This window comes from Heptranchias perlo, chromosome 33 (genome assembly GCF_035084215.1).
Source record: "Heptranchias perlo isolate sHepPer1 chromosome 33, sHepPer1.hap1, whole genome shotgun sequence".
Taxonomy (NCBI): Eukaryota; Metazoa; Chordata; class Chondrichthyes; order Hexanchiformes; family Hexanchidae; genus Heptranchias; species Heptranchias perlo.
The window spans coordinates 12,196,639-12,219,918 of NC_090357.1; the positions used below are offsets into that span (position 1 = coordinate 12,196,639).

At 39.9% G+C, this 23,280-nt stretch overlaps 1 protein-coding gene across 1 annotated transcript in view; it reads left to right on the forward strand.

Moving 5' to 3' along the window:
• Window positions 1-23,280, forward strand: part of snx19b (sorting nexin 19b) — a 167,133-nt gene that overhangs the window by 127,738 nt on the left and 16,115 nt on the right. The window contains exons 9-10 of the mRNA XM_067970992.1: window positions 10,467-10,651; window positions 21,298-21,385. Of these exons, the coding sequence (XP_067827093.1) occupies window positions 10,467-10,651; window positions 21,298-21,385 (273 nt within the window). The remainder of the gene's footprint in view (window positions 1-10,466; window positions 10,652-21,297; window positions 21,386-23,280) is intronic.

Genomic DNA, 23,280 nt, shown 5'->3' on the forward strand with positions numbered 1-23,280 from the left:
CCTTCACATATGTGTCTGAATACTGGCTATTTGCATATTATTCAACATGGGAGGCATCAAGTCAAGTTCAATCCTGTCACACTCGACATACCTCCACTTCCAGCAGGGGTCACTTATTGGAGAAGCAGGAGTTAGAACCTGTCTGATTTTCCTTTCTCCCTCACTCACTCAGGGACACTAAGCTCATCTGTGGAGCTCTCCAGCATTTTTGAACGATTTAGGTACTGACATTGAGACCATAAAAGTAGAAAATATAAAATATTCAGAACATTATAACAGCTCTGTATCAGTTTTAGCGCCAAAGTAAAGAAGCAAATTGAAAGCCAAGAGCCCAATATTAACGGGTGGGTGGGGGGTTAAAATCATGTCTTTGAGCTCCCCACACCATTCTCGACCCGTTCACGACGCACGCCAATTTAACAGGTGCTTTTCTGGCTTCAGGACAGCCGCAAGCCCCAGACAAGCGGGGGCCTAATTACAGAGGCAGAGTTGCAGTCCGATGACGTAATTGCAACATGCACGTGATTTTAACTCTGGGTCGACTAACTGGCAGCAGGCAGCATCGTGGCCAGAAGAGGCCCAAGTAAGTCTTTGAAACATTTTTTTTTTAATGGTTCCTTGTGGGACAGGAGGAGCCGGAGTGATCCTCCTACCCCACAGGGAGACTTTAGAAATTCCGCTTCCTCAGGCCTCTTCCCCTTCCGATCATGATCGTTCCCAGTTCCCTCCCTTTACTCACACCTTGCTGGTGACTGTTTCCTTATACCCCCAGCAACGCCCTGCAGCCTCCCGATTTCCTGCTCTCGTTCCCCCGACCCCTACGCATCCCCGCCGGTTTTGGGCAGGTGTCCGTGAGGGAACAATAAAGTGAGGCCTGGATGTTAAAATCGCCCAGGCCTCATGCTCCAGGTTGCCAATCGGATTACTGCCCGCTTCAGGGCCCGATTCCTTCCACAGGTTAAAATCGGGGCTAAGTTGTCCAGCTGTCTCATTCTTGAAAGGGCTGTGGAACAAATCTCCTCTTTTCAGACAGATGATATTGATTAGAAATGTAAATCTAGTGATTTTAAATTTGGCAAAAGTTGTTGGGGGTGAATTTCCGCTGGTGTCCTCCTGATCATCCACTGTAACTTCAGCAAAAGAGCTGCGGAAACCCTGGAAAAATGATGTTTGCGCCATTTCGCTGGGGTTTCAGTGGTTCTTTCACTGAAGCAATGGCGGACAAGCAAGAGAACCCCCGCAGCACGTCACCCCTGTTCCAACACTGATTTTGTTTTTTGGACTGAGGTGCTTGCAGGTGGAAAGCAGATAACACTGACCTTTCCGACTGCAGACGTGAAGTCATCTTTAAAGCAGACATGAGAAGCTAGCTTATCTTCAGGGGAAACCAGCCTTTCCTCGTAAATTACTTACAGCCATCGGCCCATTTGACATGTGACATTTTAAACAATGTAACAGTTCCTCAATACCACTGAACAGAACATGCGATTTAGTCAGTATTAATCTGGATGACATTGTAGTAAGCTCAGCTAGTGCAATTAGTTTGGAGATACTGATGCTGTCTGAACAGGCTCTCGGGTCATTAATTGTCACATCGGCATTTTGAAACTTCACTTTATGTTACAAGTATTTTTTTTAAATGAAATGACCTGTTATTTTTAGGAAAAAAGTACAGGAGATATAAATTGACAACATTTTTGCAGTCTCCAAATCATACTTTAGTGTTAATCAATGCCTAGTTACAGGCATCAAGCAGGGTTTGGAATCGAGAAGACTTGAGGGACGTAGTAGGTGAAGGAAGTTGAGTTTTGACAAAAAAAATTCCGTTTTTAGTTTTACAATGGTGTTGCTGTCATTAACATGATGTTCTTAAAATGGAGCATGTGAGACACTACAGAAAAGTCACTGCAGAGCTGCACTTCTTGCTAAACTCCTTAGTACTTGGCTTTATTTTTATTCTAAGTTACAAACTGAAGAAACTATGACATTTCAGAGACTGCACCCTGCAGAAAAATTTCATCCAAGAGGGTTTGGAGATGTATTTAGGTGGTATTGTTTAGATATTGGTTTGAATCAAAGTAATTTCAGCTGTAAACAGAGCAGTACAAGCCAACAGCACCAACCTAAATGATTGGATTAAATTCACAACCAATGATAGTCGAGGTCTCTACAAAATCAAGGTCGTATCATGCAAAGATCCCAAAGGACGAGTAATTGTTCTCCAATAATGGTATGATCAGGTTATTCTTTCACTGGAACTAGATTGTCATTTTGAACAAAGGAACAAGTGGCGGCTTAAAGAGTAAGTTCAAAATAGTCAATAGTGTGCTGTTCATGTCGATTTATGTGTGTGTCTGAGCAGTTGTGGGTGTACCTTCAGAGGTCAGGAAAAGCCCCCAGTAAAACATTAACAATAAATTAAATGTTGCAAAAGCTGGACATAGGATTTCCAAATGCCAATGTTCTTTCAGCTTGTTCAGTTTATAGTTGTACGGCATGCCACGTATTAATAATTGCCAATGCAATATGTATTTTTAAAAATGAAATATACATAAAGATCCTGAAATCTGCAGTTATGCTTTAAGTCATTATACAAGAGTTTTCAATTTATATTTAAAATATAGTAATTATGAGCAGATTTATTGTGGCATTGCACATGGTGAATCAGTTATGTTTTCTGATATTTAATTTACAATATAATAAGCACTAATTTACAGTGATTCAATAAGTCAAACTATGTTTTTATTACAGAGTTGTAAGATTGTTAGTGATGTTTCGGGGCTTGAATTCAATGATTGTGTATATGTTGTGTCACATGGTAGTTCTTTTTATCTCAATTTTTAAAAAAAGTCCTGGATACAGAAGAAGATGGTAGGAAAATTGTTCTAGGCTGCAGGTAGGTAGAAGCTATGTGGTTCACGACTAGAGAGTTGATGGGACTGTGTGGATTTGTTGTATTTTAAGGATGGACCTAGGTTTAAGAAAAAGGCATCATGTAGTATGGGAGCATTGGAGCTGTGTAAGGTTTTTGGGTAATTGGAGGGGAGGATGGGAGATGTGGGAGCACTGGAGAGGCTGTACAGAAATTTAGGAGTACTAGAATGGGAACACTAGGGTCTCTTAGGAGTGAGAGAAGACCATTGGGTATGCCAGCAATGGGAGGGAGTCCTGGGTTATGAGAGGACTGGGAGAGGCGCTCTGAGGGTTGGAGACTCTTGAGAGGCTGGGTGTGACAGTGGAATTGAATACCCACAGATACCAATTAAAATAGGCAACCACCAGATGAAAAATTAGGTAGACCGGCTTGCTGTTAACACTGATAGGGAAGATTGCTCTAGGCAGTGCATTTATTACACAGTAAGTTAGATGACTTTATGTAAAGTTTAAATTGAAACATAGCACAAATGGATAATTGACCACAATCCAGTGAACCATTAACCTTATCAATTAGAAAGAAATATTGGACAATCGCACTGTGGGTTCTTGTTTTACTGATGCATATCACTGTATTGTTCAGCAGTCTAATTCTATTTGTATTCTGTTCTTTGACACTGACCAATTTTATTTTCAATTTGAATGTGAAGCATGATATTATATCTAGTTCGTCTGATCATAGTTTGAAATGATTGTTATAGTTGCTGCAAAGGTTTCTTAAAACCATTTCTTCAACTACATATTTCTCTATAACTGATATTAATAAAATCCGTGGTAGTACCCATGGATAAAAATGTGCTTCTCTCTGCTTGTCTCCCACTCTCCAATTTTACCTGGCTCTTGCTTCCTTTCTATTTATTTTCAACTTTTTACGTCTCACTCTGTATGCCTCACACTCTCTTTTGTCATCTCGTGTCTCTGTTTGTTTATGGCTTATTTATTCATGTTTTCTCCCTTTGTGTGAGTCTTTTGTATGTCTCATAGTCTGCATGCCTCTCGCACATTTTCTGTCTTTGTCACTGTATTGATAATTCAGTGATCCCGCACTCTCAGCGGAGACCTGTGCTCACAGGGACTAGCTATCTGGAGCATTGTATCTCCGACCTGCGCTGCCTATAAGCACAGTTTTCCTGAGGAATGCGGTGGTGCGGAATTAATTATTGTATGTCTTGCTCTCTTTCTATGTCTTGCTCTCTTTCTATGTCTTGCTCTCTTTCTATGTCTTTCATTCTTTAAACACTTTGAAGGTTTTGAAGTCAGCTTTGCACACAAGCATAGAGAAGAAGGGAACCGGCAGAAGCTTCACAGACTGGATCAAAGAAACTCTAAGGCCACCTTTGGCTTATGGGCTGGATCTTAAACATAACTCAGTTAGGGCACAAAACATTTTTAAAGTTCCTATTTGAAGGTTTGAAAGTTGGTAAAAACAAAATAAATGCCTCCTAGCTATTCTAGGAGCCACTTACATTTTTGCTTTCTTGCAAGCATATAGGTAGGATATTTGACTCTCCTTCCTGCACAACTGCCTTGTGCAGTATTCAGTTCATGAGAACAATAAATAAACATTAGGAGTACAGTTAGAAAAGAATGCACCATTAATAGGTATTACAAATGGTCATAACCTATTTGAAGTGTAGCATTCAGTGATTTAAAAAGACTTGGGCCCTGAAAATTCATGATGAGGCACTATGTATGTGGGCAGGGGTGGAATTGGGACTGGACCCACATATATTTGATCTCTGTCTCCTTTTTTCAGAATTGAAACTTCCTCTAGAAGTTGAGACGAATGCTTCTTGCAGTCAGCCTCTTCCATCCAAACATCATTACAACACCAGGTTATAGTCCAACAAATTTATTTGAAAATCACAAGCTTTCGGAGGCTTTCTCCTTTGTCATTCACCTGACGAAGGAGAAAGCCTCCGAAAGCTTGTGATTTTCAAATAAAACAGTTGGACTATAACCTGGTGTTGTAAGATTCTTTACATTTGCCAACCCCAGTCCATCACCGGCATCTCCACATCATGCCAAACATCATTGAAAGAGGCAGAACTGGCAGGATGATGTCATCCACCCAAGCTCCCACCAGTCCTTCAGTGAACTCAGCACAGACCAATTTTAAAATCTGGGACCACCCTGGTCTTTATTTACATGGTGCATTTAGCCACAGAGTCAATTTTGGTTGTTCTTAAAGTTGCACCTCAGTGTTGGATATCTGTGACATCCAGCATGGCTCTGACGTACATGGAGGATCCCTGAGAGAGTTAGGCTGGTTTTGGTCATGGAATAGTGGAATTTGTTTTGATCAAATTTTTCTGCTGCAGAGGCTGCATCTGTTTTCTTCAAAATTAGAAGTTTTTATAACTATTCTGCGTCACAGGGGAATAATGTTAGGTTGTGTTGACATTTGTGCTAGTGGGACTGTTCTTGGCTTGTGAAATAATTATAGATAAACAGATTACCTCAGTCAAGTTACCTACTTGTCTGACAACAATCTGTACAATGGAAAGGTTAGTGGAATGCAAACTTCTACCCAAAGCATTTTAACACTTCTTAAGACTAACAGCTATGGAGATGTAAATGGTAAAAAAAAAATGTTAAAGCAAAAGTCTTTTTAATGTCAAAGCATGAGAACATAATGTTAATTATAGGACAATTTTCTCTGTTATTGTCAGAAAAGATAGGCCTGACTTTATTTGGCAGTAAATTGCACCCTCACAAGCTGAGGTCTCTAACTTCAAAAGAGTCATTGATTTTTTTTACTATTTCCTTTCAACAATTTTGTTTCCATTGAACAGTCTTGAATTGATCATTGATTTTTTCTCTTTCTAAAATCCACTATAAAACCAGTCCAAAGGCATAGCCTACACAGATTAAGGCATTTCAGTGCCAAAATATGAACGAGCAAAAGCAGTTCAGTAAGTACTCTTGTTTGCAAAAAATATGCATTTAGACCCATATCTGACCTTTGTTGTCGATATAATTATATTTATATAGAGTACAAACCAGTTAATGGAGCTGGTGATGCATGTTCATTAGGAATCAACAGTTATGTGGATAGCCCGTGTCAATTTGACATCCTGCAGCCAAAGTAAGCAGCAAGTGTTGAAGCTTTTTAATCACGTTGCCAAACATTTGTGGTCAGTACAGTTAGACTTATTGGCTTTGCGTTTTTATTAATTTATAAAGGAAATCTTCAATCAAAAAATATGGGCAATAAATTACTTTAGCTGTCAGAAATTAACCCTAAAGCCCTGGTTTGACGTTAACATTTCTGCACTCAGTTATAGGCTGTATGTTGAAATTTTAATCAGTTTATTTGGGTCACTGTTGTGCGTCAGTAAGTATCCAATTAACTTTTAGACCCCATCAGAATTTGCTAGTAATTGAATTGCAGTAAGCTTTATTTTCAATTCTGAGGTTGCTGAACTTTAAAAAAATATATATTTTGTATTAAGTACAGTTGATCTTTATACTACTATCTTTGGGAGCTATGCAAACATTATGTTATCAAAACGAACCCCATTAGTTTTTAAATGGATTCTTGGATTATTAGGGAGCCATTCACAATATGCATTACATGAAATGGCATTCTGAAGGAGATTTGGATACTTTAGTTTTTATCATATTTTCAATTCTGTTTCTTATAACTTTCTTATCCTAGAATGGACTGTTTACTGCAGTAACAAAGTACTTTCAGTAGAAACATTTTAAGTCTGACGCTATGTCTGAAATTATATTACCAAAGGTTTCATTGGATGGCAGAGGCTTTGAAAATCATTATAGGTTTAACCATCTTCATTTTGAAATCAGAACGAAAGGGAGTGATAACGTGGGACACAGCTCCATCTATTGCTGTAATCCATCTACAGAAAGTAAAAAAAGAACTTGGCATTTATATATTGCCTTATCAGGGGATCAATTTTGAAATGGTGGCGGGTTGGCAGCGGGGGGTGGGGTGGGGGTGGTGGTGGTGGTGAAGGTACAAGTGGCAAACCCGAATTTAAAAAAAACTTACCGTTTCCGACACGATCGCAATGTAATTGATGGTGATTAAAGTTCTTTCCGGGTTTCGCGCCCAGCAGCCCCTGATTGACAGGCTGGCTGCTGACAGGAGCTGCAACTCCAAGGTCGGGGGGTGGGGGTGAGAAAGAGAGAGAGCGAGACGTCATCCGGCGCTGGAACAGAAGATCGGGGTGGGGGGGAGACGGGAAGATCAGGGCGGGGGTGGGGGGGAGGGGGGAGGGGGGAGATCGAAGAGGGACATCAGTGAGGGGGAGATCTGAGAGGGACATCGGAGAGGGAGACATCGGACACCGGAGCAGGGTGGAAAGGTAGGTTTGTTTTGTTTTTTTAACTTTGTGCAATGGTTTTTATTTAATTTATTTTGTTTATTTTTGCCTGATCCGGCCCTTCATGCCTGGTTTCACCAGGTGTGAATCGGAAGCCGTGGGAAATCCACCCGGGTAAGTTTAAAATCGTTTTAACTACCCAATATGTCAGAAATAAGGTACCTTAAGAAACTCAATAAGGTACATTTGGTTGTTCAACTATCATCCCGCCCCCAATGCACCTGCAATTTAATTTTAAAATTGACCCCTGGGTCTCTTAAAAAGGTCCTAAATCGCTTCAAGTGGAATGAAAACAGACATGTGCATTGAGTGTTTCTGTAGCCCAACCAGTCAGTCCAATATTAACTCACATCCTAAACTCCTCTGGTGGCTCATTGAGCTTATCTAAAATTGCTGAACCATACAGGCCATACAAGTCACAGATTCAACTCCACTCTGCTGAGTTAGTTGAAAAATTGGTCAGAGTTTCTGTTCCTGATTGCTAACCAGTAGCCCCCTGCTGTAAGTATGCATGCATGGACATCAGATGAAGATAGAGGACAGAATCGGGTTCAGCTGTGCTGCTGCAGTCTGGCCTGCTGACGCTCACTGCCACATATCACACATAAATAAGGGCCATTTGGAAGAGAACACCTCGCACCTGTGGAACTGTACCCCAGCAAAGAGTTGATGGGGGCAGATTTTCCTGTCCCTCACTGACGCTGCTCAGTTCAATAACACATTCAGAGATCTTAATAATCTGATCATGTTTTGTTGCCAGTGCTTCAGCAATACTGTTTTTATAATGTGAAATTTACTGCTGCTGTATTAGTATTGAGTTACTAGATTTCCTCAACACTGAGCCAATTATGTAGAACTACAGTTGGTTCAAGTTTGTCATAGAATCTACATAACAATTTACATTTGAGTGCTTTCTAATTTTCTATCATTAAATTCAATTCATTATTGAACTTCGAACTGTTTTTAATGTTTAGGAAAAAGCATTAATCTACCACATATATTGATGTCATAATTTTAAACAAAGCTTTTTACTTGAACTGCTCATTTTTTATGCATGGCTCGCTCACAGAATATCAGCCTGTAAAATGTAATTGATTGCCCAAATGCAGATTTTGCTAATGGAAGTGTTAGCATCCATCCGAAAGTAGTTTTTGTAGCAGTAATGGTTTTCATATGTGTTTGTTTCGGATACCTCTCTGTAACCTTTCAAAACGTAATCAGGTTGCCATTATAACTGCTCCAGCAGCTAATCCTAGGGTACATTAAATTACACCAAAACTGATATGTTATTCCAACAATTACATGCTATACTCATATGGCACTTAAACACTTTCAAATAGGTGGATGTTTTGTAGCAAAGAGTCTTAAATCACACTGGTAGTATAAAGGCTATTTCTCTTGTTTAAGGGACATGTTGACAGAATGCTGTCACTAGCATTGCTGGACTTGACTTTGTTGACAACTGTTTTGCTGTAAATTCCAAAATAGACTACATTTGAGAGGTGGATACACTAGGACTTGATGACTATGAGGAGGAGTCAGTTTTTAGAGCTTTATGAGATGTACATCCTATATCAAATCACGGTGCACTGAATTGGTATTAACTGGAGGTCTAAATCTGTTGCTTTTTAATGTGTACATCATATCACACATTCTTGTTGCTTGTGTTTGAATATCTTCGACAATATATTGTTTTCATCTCTGATGCCAGCAGGGTATTTAGTGGAAGTTGATAAAAGCCAGGGTAGGAGTAGATACTTTCAGTACAAACTGTTCCTCAATCTATCTACATACATTTTTAAAAGGTTACATGCCTGCTGCATGGCTGGAAACATTTTTTGTTGAATTGATTTATTTTCCCTGTTTGGAGACCTGCCATTTCATGGCTACGTTCATACACACCACCATCTTGATGGTGCACGATATGCCAGCGGTCTGAAGATACATTATGGATGATTTTTGTCACCGGACCGCCCCATTTTTCAGCGTGAATTTGGAGGTAGCGGGACAAAAACTGGAATAAAAAATTGCCAACATGCTGCTGGAGGACTGCCCATTGTGATTTTGTAGTATGTCCTAATTCAGACAGTTAGCACTCCTGTCGGAAACAGACAGGAATCTAATGAATATATTTAAATTAGAGACCAGTGGCACAATTGAACCCAGACTCCATTTTTGTGTGACTCAGCGCTGCCTATTGACAACTGGAAATAGCACGATAGAGTTGGTTGACCTTTGAGGAGAGATTGAGTAGAATGGGCCTATATTTTCTGGAGTTTAGAAGAATGAGAGGTGATCTCATGGAAACATACAAGATTCTGAGGGGGCTTGACAGGGTCGATGCTGAGAGGTTGTTTCCCCTGGCTGGAGAATCTACAACTAGGGGAGTATAGTCTCAGGATAAGGGGTCAGCCATTTAAGACTGAGAAGAGGAGGAATTTCTTCACTTCGAGGGTTGAGAATCTTTGGAATCCTCTACCCCAGAGGGCTGTGGATGTTGAGTCATTGAATATGTTCAAGGCTGAGATAGATAGATTTTTGGACTCTAGGGGAATCAAGGGATATGGGGATCGGGCAGGAAAGTGGAGTTGAGGTCGAAGATCAGCCATGATCTTATTGAATGGCGGAGCAGGCTCGAGGGGCCATATGGCCTACTCCTGCTATTATTTCTTATGTTCTTAGATCTTTGGGGTTCGTGTAGATTGCAGGCTTCCTCTAAGTCAAGGGCATCATTGCCATATAGGCTCTTGCAGAGGAGCTCATTGCCTTCATGAATTGCAAGGGATTGCGTTCCAGTAATGCACAACTGGTATGTGATCATCAGCAGCGCATCGTGCCCACTTTCTTGGTAGGTGCCATGATGCTTTTATGTTGCAGGCCCACTGCCTGCCCACTCGATGCATACCACACATGAAAATCAAGCCCTTACCTTTCTAAGCTAGATAGAAAGCGGAAGTACTTCATGCTGATAGAACTTGCTTTATTCTGTTTTAAGTGTAAGTTGAGTTGCAAAGCATGTGTAACCTATAGATATTTGTGTGTGAATGTGTGATTGAAAGAGTTTATTTAAATTTCTGTTTAGTTTTATTTGTGCAATGGATGATTGATCACTTATTAGTTGTTGATTAATATCATGCATATGTTTTCTAGTGCAGTGGCTGATTATATATTTTCTGCTTACAGGTGGCTTGAGGTCCAGGTTGTTAACCTGACATGTACTCAACACTGGGTTGTGTACCTCAGGCTTTTACAGGAAGCTATCTGGCCTGGAGGAGCCTTACCTAAATGGCCGAAGCCAGCCAGAACTCAAAAGCAGAAAGAACAGACCCAGGAACTGGCCTTCCAATGCCTAATGAAGATGCTGCCAGGTTAGCATATTTTTATTTTTAGTAACTGGAAGGGCTAAATTCAATTGTATCTCGCAGCAGGGAATGAATTTCCTTTACTTGACTAAAAGCAGGTAGATCTGCTTGACACGTGGCTTTCAAGGGGGAATAGTATGTTGTGAGGGAAATATTGGATATGTTCATTAAAGGGAAAACAAAGTCCAGGGGAATACTCATTGTTCAAGATACTCCTTGTAGAGTTTTCATCCCCTTTAAATTGTGTAAGTTTGAATAGTAGAAAATCATATTGTCCTTTAAGACAGTGAAACCACTCTCCAGGCCTTACAGGAGGATTTGCTGAGCAATGAAAGATTAGCTAACAAGAAGTATTGAAGATAAAATTCAAAGGAGAAATACATAAAAGATAGGAAATAATTAAAGTTCAGGATGGTTTTACAAAAGCCATGGTTGCAAAACAGCATAAGTATTTAATCCTACCTCACTGTGACCTTTCTTGCCCTTTCATGTATTTTATGCCCTCCATATAGTGCTGCAAACAGCCAAATAAACATCAATGATGATAAATATTTGGCAATAAGTTCATGGTTAAATCCAGTTTAGCACTGCTACTGACAGTCACGAGCCACTGATAATTTGTTATTTTTGAAGATCGCAAATATATTAATGGAAAAGTTGTATGTTAGTTTTTAAAAATTTTGTAGTGGTTAGACCGCACCTGAAGTACTGTGAGCAGTTCTGGACACCGCACCTTCGGAAGGACATATTGGCCTTGGAGGGAGTGCAGCGTAGGTTTACTAGAATGATACCTGGACTTCAAGGGTTAAGTTACGAGGAGAGATTGCACAAATTGGGGTTGTATTCTATAGAGTTTCGCAGGTTAAGGGGTGATCTGATCGAAGTTTATAAGATATTAAGGGGAACAGATAGGATGGATAGAGAGAAACTATTTCCGCTGGTTGGGGATTTTAGGAGTAGGGGGCACAGTCTAAAAATTAGAGCCAGACCTTTCAGGAGTGAGATTAGAAAACATTTCTACACACGAAGGGTTGTAGAAGTTTGGAACTCTCTTCCGCAAACGGCAATTGATACTAGCTTAATTGCTAAATTTAAATCTGAGATAGATAGCTTTTTGGCAACCAGAGGTATTAAGGGATATGGGCCAAAGGCAGGTATATGGAGTTAGATCACAGATCAGTCATGATCTTATCAAATGGCGGAGCAGGCACGAGGGGCTGAATGGCCTACTCCTGTTCCTATGTTCCTATGGTTGCTTACCATTCTGTAGGCTCATAAAATGAAATATGTTCATCATAATCATTATTGTCTAAGAATGCCATAGAAAGCAATATATTATTAATCTGAGTATGACTTAATTTAATTACCCACTGGATTATTTTACATTGGTGAAGAGCTAAGGGCAAGGATTCATGCATGTGAAATAATCCTTAATGATGATCAGCAACAATTAATTTGAAGAACGAGTTTTGCTCCCTGTTTAAATCAAATGATAATGAAGTGTATGATTAACTGTAATATATTTTTGTTTGTCTTTTTATGAGTTAGCTAGGTTTGAATATTTTTGCTTAAGTAGATCATTGATAACCTCATAAAGGTAACTGGCTTGGGGAACTACTGCTGCAGTGAGGGGTGGTGGGGGGGAAGAATTAGTCCTAGTAAAGATGCAGTCCATTAACCCAGAAAGCTTAAAAATTATCTCCCGCATGCTATAAGTTTAATAATCCGTGCAAGCTTCTAATAATGTCAAACTTCTTTCAGCACTCGTTAAGCAACAATATTTTTATAAAAGGAAAGAAAAAATAGAATTTTTTAACATTTTGAGTTTTTTATAAAAAGGAACTTAATGAACTCTGTATTTAAGGATGTGATTAAAGATGCTACTCAGATGTAACTGGTAATGGAGAATAGCAGCCATTCTTTCACTCGTACAGAAGACAGTCATAACGAACATATCTGAAGCAGTTGTTAATTGCTATACTTTAATTCTCAGAGGAACATGAGCATGCTGTCTGCAATATAAATTGAATAGGATAAATAAGTTAACTCTATCCTGTTTGGGGTCATGTATAGCCGTCGTACTCTGATCTTTAAAATGTTAATTGGTTATAAATTCTGTCACTGTTTGAAGTAATGTTCAAATTCTGGCTTGCTTCATCAACTCTGTACGTCACACTCCGCATCCCGTCTATAAAACAGCTGCCAAGATGCACTTTTATGGTCAAATTCATATCTTTTCTCTGGTTTCCAAACTCTCCAGTTGTGTAAACCATTTACACTTTGGCATTGGGAGTATGCTTTGCCTCATTTAGTGGTACAAAGACGTTTTCAATTAGACAAAACACTAGTTGAGTTCCGTGCACTGATTATCGTTTGTTTTGGAAGGTTTTCTTTTCTTAATCTGATAGACTAAATCATTTATTTAAGAACACACAAAAGCATATGCTTTTGTGTTGTAACATTTTTAAAGTTATGGTTTATTTTTCAAGGTTTGAAATGTTGAAACTTAAAGGATTGTTCTCATGAATACCGGTCCTTACAGAATGCTCTTTGGCTAATAACCATGCTTACTTTTTGTTTTTCAGTAATGTCATATTATCTAGATGCCAATGTTGTTTGGCTCATAAATGATGCATTTTTGTTAGAAAAAGCAAAATAAAGAACTTACATTTATATAGTGCTTTTCAGATGCCAGCATTGGCTCAATGGTAGAACTCTTTATCTCTCTCACTTCTCTCTCCATCTCTCTCCCTTCCCCTCTCTTTCCCCCCCCCCTCCCCATAAGAACAGGAGTAGGCCATTCAGCCCCTCGAGCCTGTTCTGCTATTCAATTAGATCATGGCTGATCAGTATCTAAACTCCATCTACCTACCTTGGTTCCATAACCTTAATACCCTTGCCCAACAAAAATCAACCAATCTCAGTTTTGAAATTTTCACTAGTCCTAGCCTCAACAGCTTTTTGGGGCAGAAAGTTCCAGATTTCCACCACCCTTTGTGTTATCACCCCTGAATGGCCAAGCTCTAATTTTAAGGTTATGCCCCTTTGTTCTGGACTCTCCCACCAGAGGAAATAGTTTCTCTCTATGTACCCTATCAAATCTTTTAATTATCTTAAACACTTCAATTAGATCACCCCTTAATCTTCTATATTCAAGGGAATCCAAACCTAGTCTATGCAACCTGTTCTCATAATTTAACCCTTTTAGCTCCGGTATAATTCTGGTGAACCTGTGCTGCACCCCGTCCAAGGCCAATATATCCTTCCTGAGGTGCGTTAGTCTGGAACTGAATGCAGTACTCCAGGTGGGGCCTAACCAGAGTTCTATTCAGCTGTAACATAACTTCCACTCCTTTGTATTCCAGCCCCCTTGAGATTAGGGCCAGCATTCCATTAGCCTTTTAAATTATATTTTGTACCTGGCCACTAGCTTTTAGTGATTTCCGTACTTGCACCCCTAAATCTCTCTGCTCATCCACAGTTCTAGCTTTTTGCCATTTAGAAAATACTCTGATCTACCTTTCTTAGGTCCAAAGTGGATGACATCACACTTTCCTACATTGAACTCCATCTGCCACAGTTTTGCCCATTCATTTAATCTATCAATGTCCCTTTGCAACTTTTTGCTTCCATCTACACTGTTAACTGTGCCACCTAACTTAGTGTCATCAGCAAGCTTAGATATATGGCTCTCCATTCATCCAAGTCATTTATAAATATAGTGAAAAGCTGTGGCCCCAGTACAGATCCCTAGGGGCCACCACTAGCCACAACCTGCCAATTTGAGTACAGACTCATTATCCCTACTCTCTGTCTCCTGCCTCTTAACAATTCCCTATCTAAGCTAATAGGTTGCAATTCCATACAATCTCATTTTTGTTAACAGTCTCTTATGTGGAGCCTTGTCAATGCCTTCTGGAAATCCATATAAATAACATCCATAGGCACTCCCTTATCTACCATGTTAGTTACCTCCTCAAAAAATTCAACTAGGTTTGTTAAACATGACTTACCCTTTACAAATCCGTGCTGGCTCTCTCTGATCAGCTCATATTTGTCCAAATGCTGAGTCACTCTGTCCCTAATAACAGATTCTAGTCACTTCCCCACAATTGACGTTAGACTAATAGGCCTATAATTTCCGAGTTTATCTCTTTTACCCTTCTTAAATATCCTTCTCTCTCTCTCTTCCCTAATCTGTATTGATGTAAGGAATCTTACAACACCAGGTTATAGTCCAACAAATTTATTTTAAAATAAATGTGGCACCTCCACATCATGGCTAATCTGTATTGGTGTGAAAATCTGGAGAAGTTGGCCGGTCTTTGACTTGTCCTTTGAGATCTTTTATGTCCACCTGAACAGGCAGAGGGGGCCTCAGTATAATGGCTCATTCAAGATATAGTACCTTCAACAATGCAGCACTCTGTCAGTACTGCACTGAAGTGTTAGCATATATTATGTGCTCAAGTTCTGGAATGGAGCTTGAACCCATGATATTCTAACTCCAAGGCAAGAGTGCTACCACTAGATCAAACTGACACTGAGACTATATAGGTTGGTTTTTGAACAATCCAAACTATTTCCAATCTTCTAACGTTTTGTAGATATAATTTGTCTCAGTATCACTTGACTAAGTTGATATTTTGTTTGTCATTTAGACTCAATATTTCATAATGCGATGACTTCATCAGTTTTCACTGATTAATCCAAGTAACTGTCTGTGAGGAGAGGGCTCTTGCTGCATTTTTAATTACTCCAATGGCCCAACCAAGCAACGATATTGACTGCGTCTGTGGAGACGGTTGTGAAATAGATTTCTTATCTACTCCTGAGGGAAGGTGTCTTCTGCTTTTGGAGTTGTTATTGTTAAAAACTTTTTTTAAAGAAATTAAATATACGAACAAAAAACGAAAAAAAAATTGAATCTAAAACAAAAGCAGATTATGCTGGAAATACAGAGCCGGTCATTGAGCAGGCCCAGTCTTTTCTGTCCACAGATACTGACCGATCTGCATTTTCTGGTTTTGTTTTTGATATACTAACACTTTGTGAAAACTACTACAGTTAGTATACCAATGTATGTGCCTGACACTTAAAAATGTGTAGGTTACTGCTGCTAAGAATGAACTTGGTCCCATACTAACTGTCTTGTAGTCTCAGTGATGATTTAATAGTACAAGTAGTAAAATTTTGCTTCAGGTATCCACAAAATCCATTGATGTGACTTATTTTCTTTTATGTGATGCCAAAGCAAATGTTTTTATGAAGCTCCTATTACTGGGCATGTTTGCCAAAATGTTCACCGCTGCAATAACAAAATCTGTTTTCTGAAGTGATGTCTGCTTTTATTTCTCTGAACATTTGGCTATTAATTTGCCATGGTCGGCACTACATCAGAGCATTGACAAAGTCTGCATCTGATTAATGACAATTTTTGGTATTTGTCATTTTGAAAAACATTACTTTTATTATATACCCTTTCTTAGATTATTTTTATTTCCCCATCTGCAAAAATAGTTGGACGAATATGCTTGGGCGCTGAGTGTTCTGCTGTATGAGGTGTGGGAGAATAGCATCTGTCTGCTGGTAAACAATCATGCTGCAAAATGCAGAAGAAAAATACAAGTCTTTGAAATAGCAAAAAAGTCCTGCAGAACCTTCACAGCTGATAATCTGTGAAATGTTATAAGTTAGTCTTAGAGTCAACAACACGATTAACATGGGCCTGTCAAGTGTCTCACATTTTGAATGAAATTTTGATGCATCTTTCTCTTCGAAAGGGACACAGTTCACTTTATTTAAATGGGTTTGTAATCTGCTGCATTCTTTTTGATCATCAAACCCTCATCTCTGGCCTTTCACTGATGTTAGCAGTTCTCGCTGGTCTGGCATGCTACTGTGTAAAAACAGCATCTGGTTTGCTAACACAAGAGTGTGCTGCAATTTTATTCTTCATTTTTATTGACTTGCTGCACAATTTACTGTCATGGTGTGCTGGTGACAACGGACTACCCCAGCAAAGAAGTGTGGGACCATTCCAGTGGTCATTACGATTAAAGACTTAACCAATTGGGACTGGGGATCTTTTCCTAATTGTAAAGTTTTATCCTCTCATCATAAAACCTGATTTGGTGCATGCCTTCGCTAAGCAACTGAAAATATGAGTTTTAAATAGAACAAAGATTGTGGTTTTTCAATGATGCAAATTCTAACATTAAAATCCATCCCCTTCACTATGACAGAATCTTAATCAACCTCACTGGCAATAAAAGTCACGTACACACTAAGACATAATTTTTTGCAATAACACTACATATGTTTGAAATGTAGTAGAATGTTGCCCAGCACACTGGAGCATAAAGCCTGGGCACAGAACATTTTGTTGGTGACATTTTTGAGTTCATCACAGTTCCTAAAACTAAATAAAAAATCTAAATTTATTAACATGTCAGCTTAAGATTTCTTTTGATATCTGAATAGGAAATCTATGGGGCAGAACGTACTCAGCTCACGCGCCGTTCCTCAATGGCGTCCTGTCCAACCGCCGTCAAATCCCTCGGAGCACGTTCGCACATACGCATTAAAGCCCCGAAATCGCGAACTTGCTCCGATTGGTTCACCGGCGTTTTGACAGTTACGAACTAAAGGGCCACCTACGCAACAATCAATACAATCAGCAAACATCCGTAAACTTACCCATCTGCCCAGCTGGAACGAAGATACTTATGCCTTGAGAAGGTATGCTTGAAAATACCAGCCCTACACTACTTTTTAAAAGCGCGGAGACTTATCATGACTGCAAAACAACAACAAATAAATTTTTAAAATGTGGAATGTCTAATTATTCTTATTTTAATATTTTTTGATCATTAAAAACATTTTTTTTTACTTTTAATTCCTGTACGTTTTAGTACGTTATAAATTATTTCCTTGCCTTTTTTATAACAAGGTATGTTACTAACATAGGGAATGTCACTTTAAATGAATGAGTATTACTTGCCTGCTTGTGGGCGGGGCTTGCATTCCCACAGTCTTTGCATGCGCACATGGCCTGCGTTGATCTCTGAGCGCACACGGCCTGCGCTGATCTCTGAGCGCACACGGCCTGCGTTGATCTCGGAGCGCACACGGCCTGCGTTGATCTCTGAGCGCACACGGCCTGCGCTGATCTCTGAGCGCACACGGCCTGCGCTGATCTCTGAGCGCACACGGCCTGCGCTGATCTCTGAGCGCACACGGCCTGCGCTGATCTCTGAGCGCACACGGCCTGCGCTGATCTCTGAGCGCACACGGCCTGCGCTGATCTCTGAGCGCACACGGCCTGCGCTGATCTCTGAGCGCACACGGCCTGCGCTGATCTCTGAGCGCACACGGCCGGTGCTGATCTCTGAGCGCACACGGCCGGCGCTGATCTTGGAGCGCACCACTGGAGAAGATTTCAAAATTCAGCAAATGGACGTCGTGGCCTACACAGTGAGTATATTCATATTTTTTTTATTAGCAGGATATGCGGAGAGCCTTGCCACGCCGGTCGGAGCAAGTTCTGGTCCAATATTTCCTGAATTACGGTATTTTCATTTTAACAAGGAACCACCTTCTCGCAGAAAAAAATACATTCTGTGCTTATTATGAGATTCCTTTTCTCATGGATAGTTATAACTCCCCTCATTTTGAAAGTTTAGCAGTATTTCATCGATAGAGAAAAGGGTCAATGTGGCACATGTTAATTGTATGATTTATATCAATGAGTGTTAATTGTATTCAGGTGGTGAGTATCAATTGGGGACTCTCTTGTTACCTTTTTATAGGAGAGCTCATCTAGCGTGTGGTGTGTGTGTAAGGGGTACCTCTATGAATAAAGGCATGAAAACAACCGAAAACCAGGCTCTAGTATTCTATCCTTTGCCACGTGGCTATCCAATTATAACAGCACAGTGGTAGCACTCTCACCTCTGAGCCACAAGGTTATGAGTGTAACCCCACCCCAGGACTTGAACACATAGTCTAGGCTGATACTTCAGTACAGTATTGAGGGAGGTGCAGCCTTTTGGATAAGAGGATAAACTAACGTCCCTGTTGAGGTGGATGTCAAGGATCTCAGGCACTGTTTGAAGCAGAGCAGGGGATTTCACCTGGTGTCCTGGCCAACATTTATCCCCTCAGCAAAACCACTAAAATCAGATTAACTGGTCATTTATCTCATTGCTCTTCCTGGGACCTTGACGCGTAGGTCTCCATAACAGACACCACACTGCAAAAAATATATAATTTTCTATAAAGCCCTTTGTGACATCCTGAGGACCATTATTAAATGCAATTTCATTCATTTGCACATAACCTTTATAAGAAGCTAAAATGTCTTAAATAGAGGAAGTATTGGTACATAATGAACATGGTGCATTTGGTGCAATAGGTTCGCAATAATTGCATTTTTAAGAAAATGCCCAACTGTGTTATTATGTATCTACTGCTGTCCATTCTAAATACCACCCTGTGATTCTGCAAAGAGATTCCAGTAATAAATACCTAGAAATACTGCTCTGGCAGTACAAGGGTGTGACTAAGAACTTTGTTTTTTTCCCTTCTGATTAACTTTTGTTTTATGACTGGCAATATTTTTGAAAGTTCTTTCTAATTTGCTCATGACCTTTCCTGAACTGAATGATTAACATTTTCAGGGGCTAGCTGCGACTAGAAATGGCAGTGTTTCATCTGACAAATTACAGTGCAAATTACAGTTATTGAGATCTGAATAAATATTACACCCCATAATTTAAGGTGTAACAGTGACAGTTACAGCACATAAAGAGGGGATAGAATTCTGAATAAAGGAATCCTTCGAATTGATACTTCCCTTGTTCTTTGATGTGTGATTTCGAAGATGCTTTGGGATTGCATGCAGATGTTTGCATGAAATCCAGTTGAAAAGTATATCAGTAACTTCAAAAACAAATAATATGGGAAACAATGGATACACTGAGTATTGTGAAATTAAAATAGTGATTACTGTACATATAGATGTTTGCCGCAGGTTACATAATTGAAACTGCATTTGTTTTCAAGTACAAAATTCATGTGCGTTCACTATTTTTCTCTGAAGTGGTTATCCAACACTATGGCCTCTGAAGCCCTATTTTATATTTCAGGGTTGTTTGTAAAGCAGCAAAAATCACTTTTGCCATTCCAGTGCTCAGCCTACCAACATCTGGATACTTCTGCATGCAGGAAGCTGCTTTGTGCCAACGCAGCTGTAAAAGTTGTGGGTTGAAGCCATCTGCTTTGGTGGTGCAATTCATGTCCAGTGGCATAAGTGCACTTTGTTTATATTTTGTGTTTGCCACCAATTCAGAGGTGCCGTTGGCAGCAAACTGGAAATGTAAATGGGCTATCATTATGTGCAAGAAATATAACATCTAAAGATAACCTTGCTATAAGTGCCCTTGAAAAAATCAAACTGTCTTGGAAAATTAGTAACTCTAATATATTCTCTCTGTATGTTTGTGTTTTATTTCTTTTAAACAAATGCTTAGACTCTCATTCGAGGGACCATCTGGTGGGTAGAAATAAATTTGATATGTTGGGCAGCTGAATTAACGTGAGAAGGTGCAATGATGCCATCTCTGAAACAGCTTGTGTTCATTCAACCATCTCATGCCATCCTACTTGGTGACTGCTCCCGCCCAATTCTCCTGATCAAGTTACTAGAATTGACTCCATACATTTAGGGAGGAGAAAAATTTACCACGGTTCCCACTTCTGATTGCTGGCCGCAACCCCTGCTGAAAGCATGCATGCATGGACGTTGTATGAGAGCATGATCAGGCTCAACTTTAATGGCCCCACAGTTGAGTACTTGTTGTCCAACCTCACTTGTGGAGAATAACTACTGCGGTGACACATTGGGGAGTCATTCATTCCTGTGGAACTTCATTCATCATGCATCATCATCTACAGGATAGGAAAGGTTGACAATTGAGGAGAAAAACAAAAATACTCAAAAGGTCAACATGTTTAATATTGTTTTTTTCAGTTTCTTGAAGTAGTGAGCCCATTTTAATTATTAAATTTGCTTAATAATTATTGTATCTTATTGGATAATGTAGTAAATGGTACCAAAATGTCTCTCTGCTCTTACTTAGAAATATAGGAATAATCACAGATGCGTATGCAGAGCATTGATAATGGTGATTGGGAAGGATTTAGGTGGCAGAGTTGCCCTTCTACTTAGCTCAGTCATGACTCCAGTTATGAATGCTGGGACTTAAATTCCACCGAAGGATAGGTGTTACCCACTTAGTACGGGTGTAAATTTATCTTTAAATGACCGCCAGATTATTGATCACAATGTTTTCTAAATTATATGGAAAAAATTGATGGATCCGTCAGTTTTTTAAAATCATTGCTTTTGTAATAAAATTTCTTAGTCCAGGAGGAGAAGTCTTACAAGGGTTAAGTTCTGAAAGTTCATGTATGTGTGAGTCTCAGATCATGAGCCGCAGAGCTGTGAAGAATCTTTGTCAGTTATGCATTTGCTTTCACTGAAAAATCACCGACGTTTTAATAAATGTTTTCTTTGGAGAAAAAGTAGCTTAGTTAAGGCCTAGTTGCATGTCCTTTGATTATATACCTTTTCTATTGTGTTTTGACAGCTCTGATTCCAGAAGTTCTTGGTGAGGAGGGTTATAAGAAGAGTTGGCAGCTAGTGCTGGAGTCTCTGCAAGATCCTATGATAAACAGGTTGGTCCAGTACAGAACTCTAGCTTTGCAGTGCTCGGTTCTCCATATAGATACAGATAGGCACACAAAGGATAAAGTGACCACTTGGATATGTAATGTTGCAGTCAACCCCCATAACCTTGAGAGAAAAGTTGCTTTGTTTGCTATTTATGATGTTGCTACACCAGGAAAAATGTATCCAACAACACAATTCCACCTGTGTCTAATATTTAACAAGAATAATTAAGTATCACCCTTATGCAACCCGTCAGTGTCTGTCTTGTGTGTTTGTTCACGTGCTCCAGCGAAGTGTATCCCCAATCTGGCCCAGCTGGCTGTGTGGGACTTACAAGGGAACTGGCAAAGTGTATGGTGGGGGAGCAGGCATGCCTCTCCCATGGAGCCATGATGACTTTGCTGGGACTGTGCCTCAACACTCCTCTGACTTTGCGTGAGTACAGAAGTGATGTGATGCTCTGGAAGCCCCTGTCAGCACTGGCTCCCAGAGCTAAGATGGCAGCCGCCTGAGCTTCTATTGCAGCAATGTGAGCTGCCATGGAATCTATCAGAGCCGTAAACAGAGGCTCCATCAGGGTGGGTGTCACTGTCGTGTTCATGGAGCTGACCATTCTCTCTCTGTCAGACAGAATGGTCTCCATGCTCTGCGCGAAGCCCCGACACAAGTTGGAGTTGGACTCCTCCATGCTCTGACCCATTGCGCGCAGTCTCCCTGGCAGGCTGCCCAGTGCACCTAGCATTTTCCGGTGTATGCCACAGCAGCTTTCTTTGGGAGCTTGGGCCCTCGAAGTCAGCATCAGAGTGTTAGAAAATCTTCAAGGTACTGAATCTCGTGGTTTTAAGAAAATCCATGCTGGTTAAATTCCCCATTCTTCATTACTGTTAATGTTTCAAGAAATTTTAGAACACTATAACCATCAGAGAAAGAAAGGAAGTATGAGGATGATGTCCAGGCAGGAGTTTGCTTTTCCACTGGTGGAAATAATTCTTCGAGCAGAGAAGTCCTCGAGGGTATTTGATTCAGCACCTGGCAGCGGTGGGGAACTGCCACTGGATAAGGTTACTCTACAGAGAGCACTTAGATGATATACTTCATCACTTGCCACAAGCCACCCACATTTAAGTAGAAGTCAAAATATGAAGTTACACTTTCTGTCATTTTTTTTTACTGTATCCTCCCCAACACTACAGATGCCATTAATGTGTGCTTAACCCGTTTGAATCACCTTCCTTTGTCTGCTACCCTTTTTCAGTTTTATATTAACTCAAAAACAAGGACTGCCTTCTTGACAAAGCTTGGGAACATCATTTTGCTATTGGGAACAATGAAAATTAGAAAATGAGCTTTCGACATAACCCAGTTGGTCCTAGCTTTATGAAATTTAGAGTACATTATAATTATGCTGTTGAGATTAACCAGTTTTAACAATGATTATTCTACAGATAAATATTGGTTGATCTGTTTCTTTGGAAAACCTCTCTGACCTGCAATTTTTTTTTGTATTTTCATTTACCATGTCAGGTAGCCAGTATGGGGTGTACATTAGCTGGGGGATGATTTTCATGACTTCTATCCCATTGATTGGCAATTTGTTTCCTGACCCTGTATACCAAACATAAAGCGACTTTATATTTAAGGGAATCAAGGGATACGGGGATCGGGCGGGAAAGTGGAGTTGAAGTCGAAGATCAGTCATGATCTTATTGAATGGTGGAGCAGACTCGAGGGGCCGTGTGGCCTACTCCTGCTCCTATTTCTTATATTCTTATGACTTGTTTCTAAAGATACATTTTTATATTTTAGAGTGTAGGACTACTTAAAAGTGCATTGAAGTGATGTCTGCACTGTATTCATTGTCTGGCTTCTAGTACAACAAATAAGTGAACTAGCATTTGCA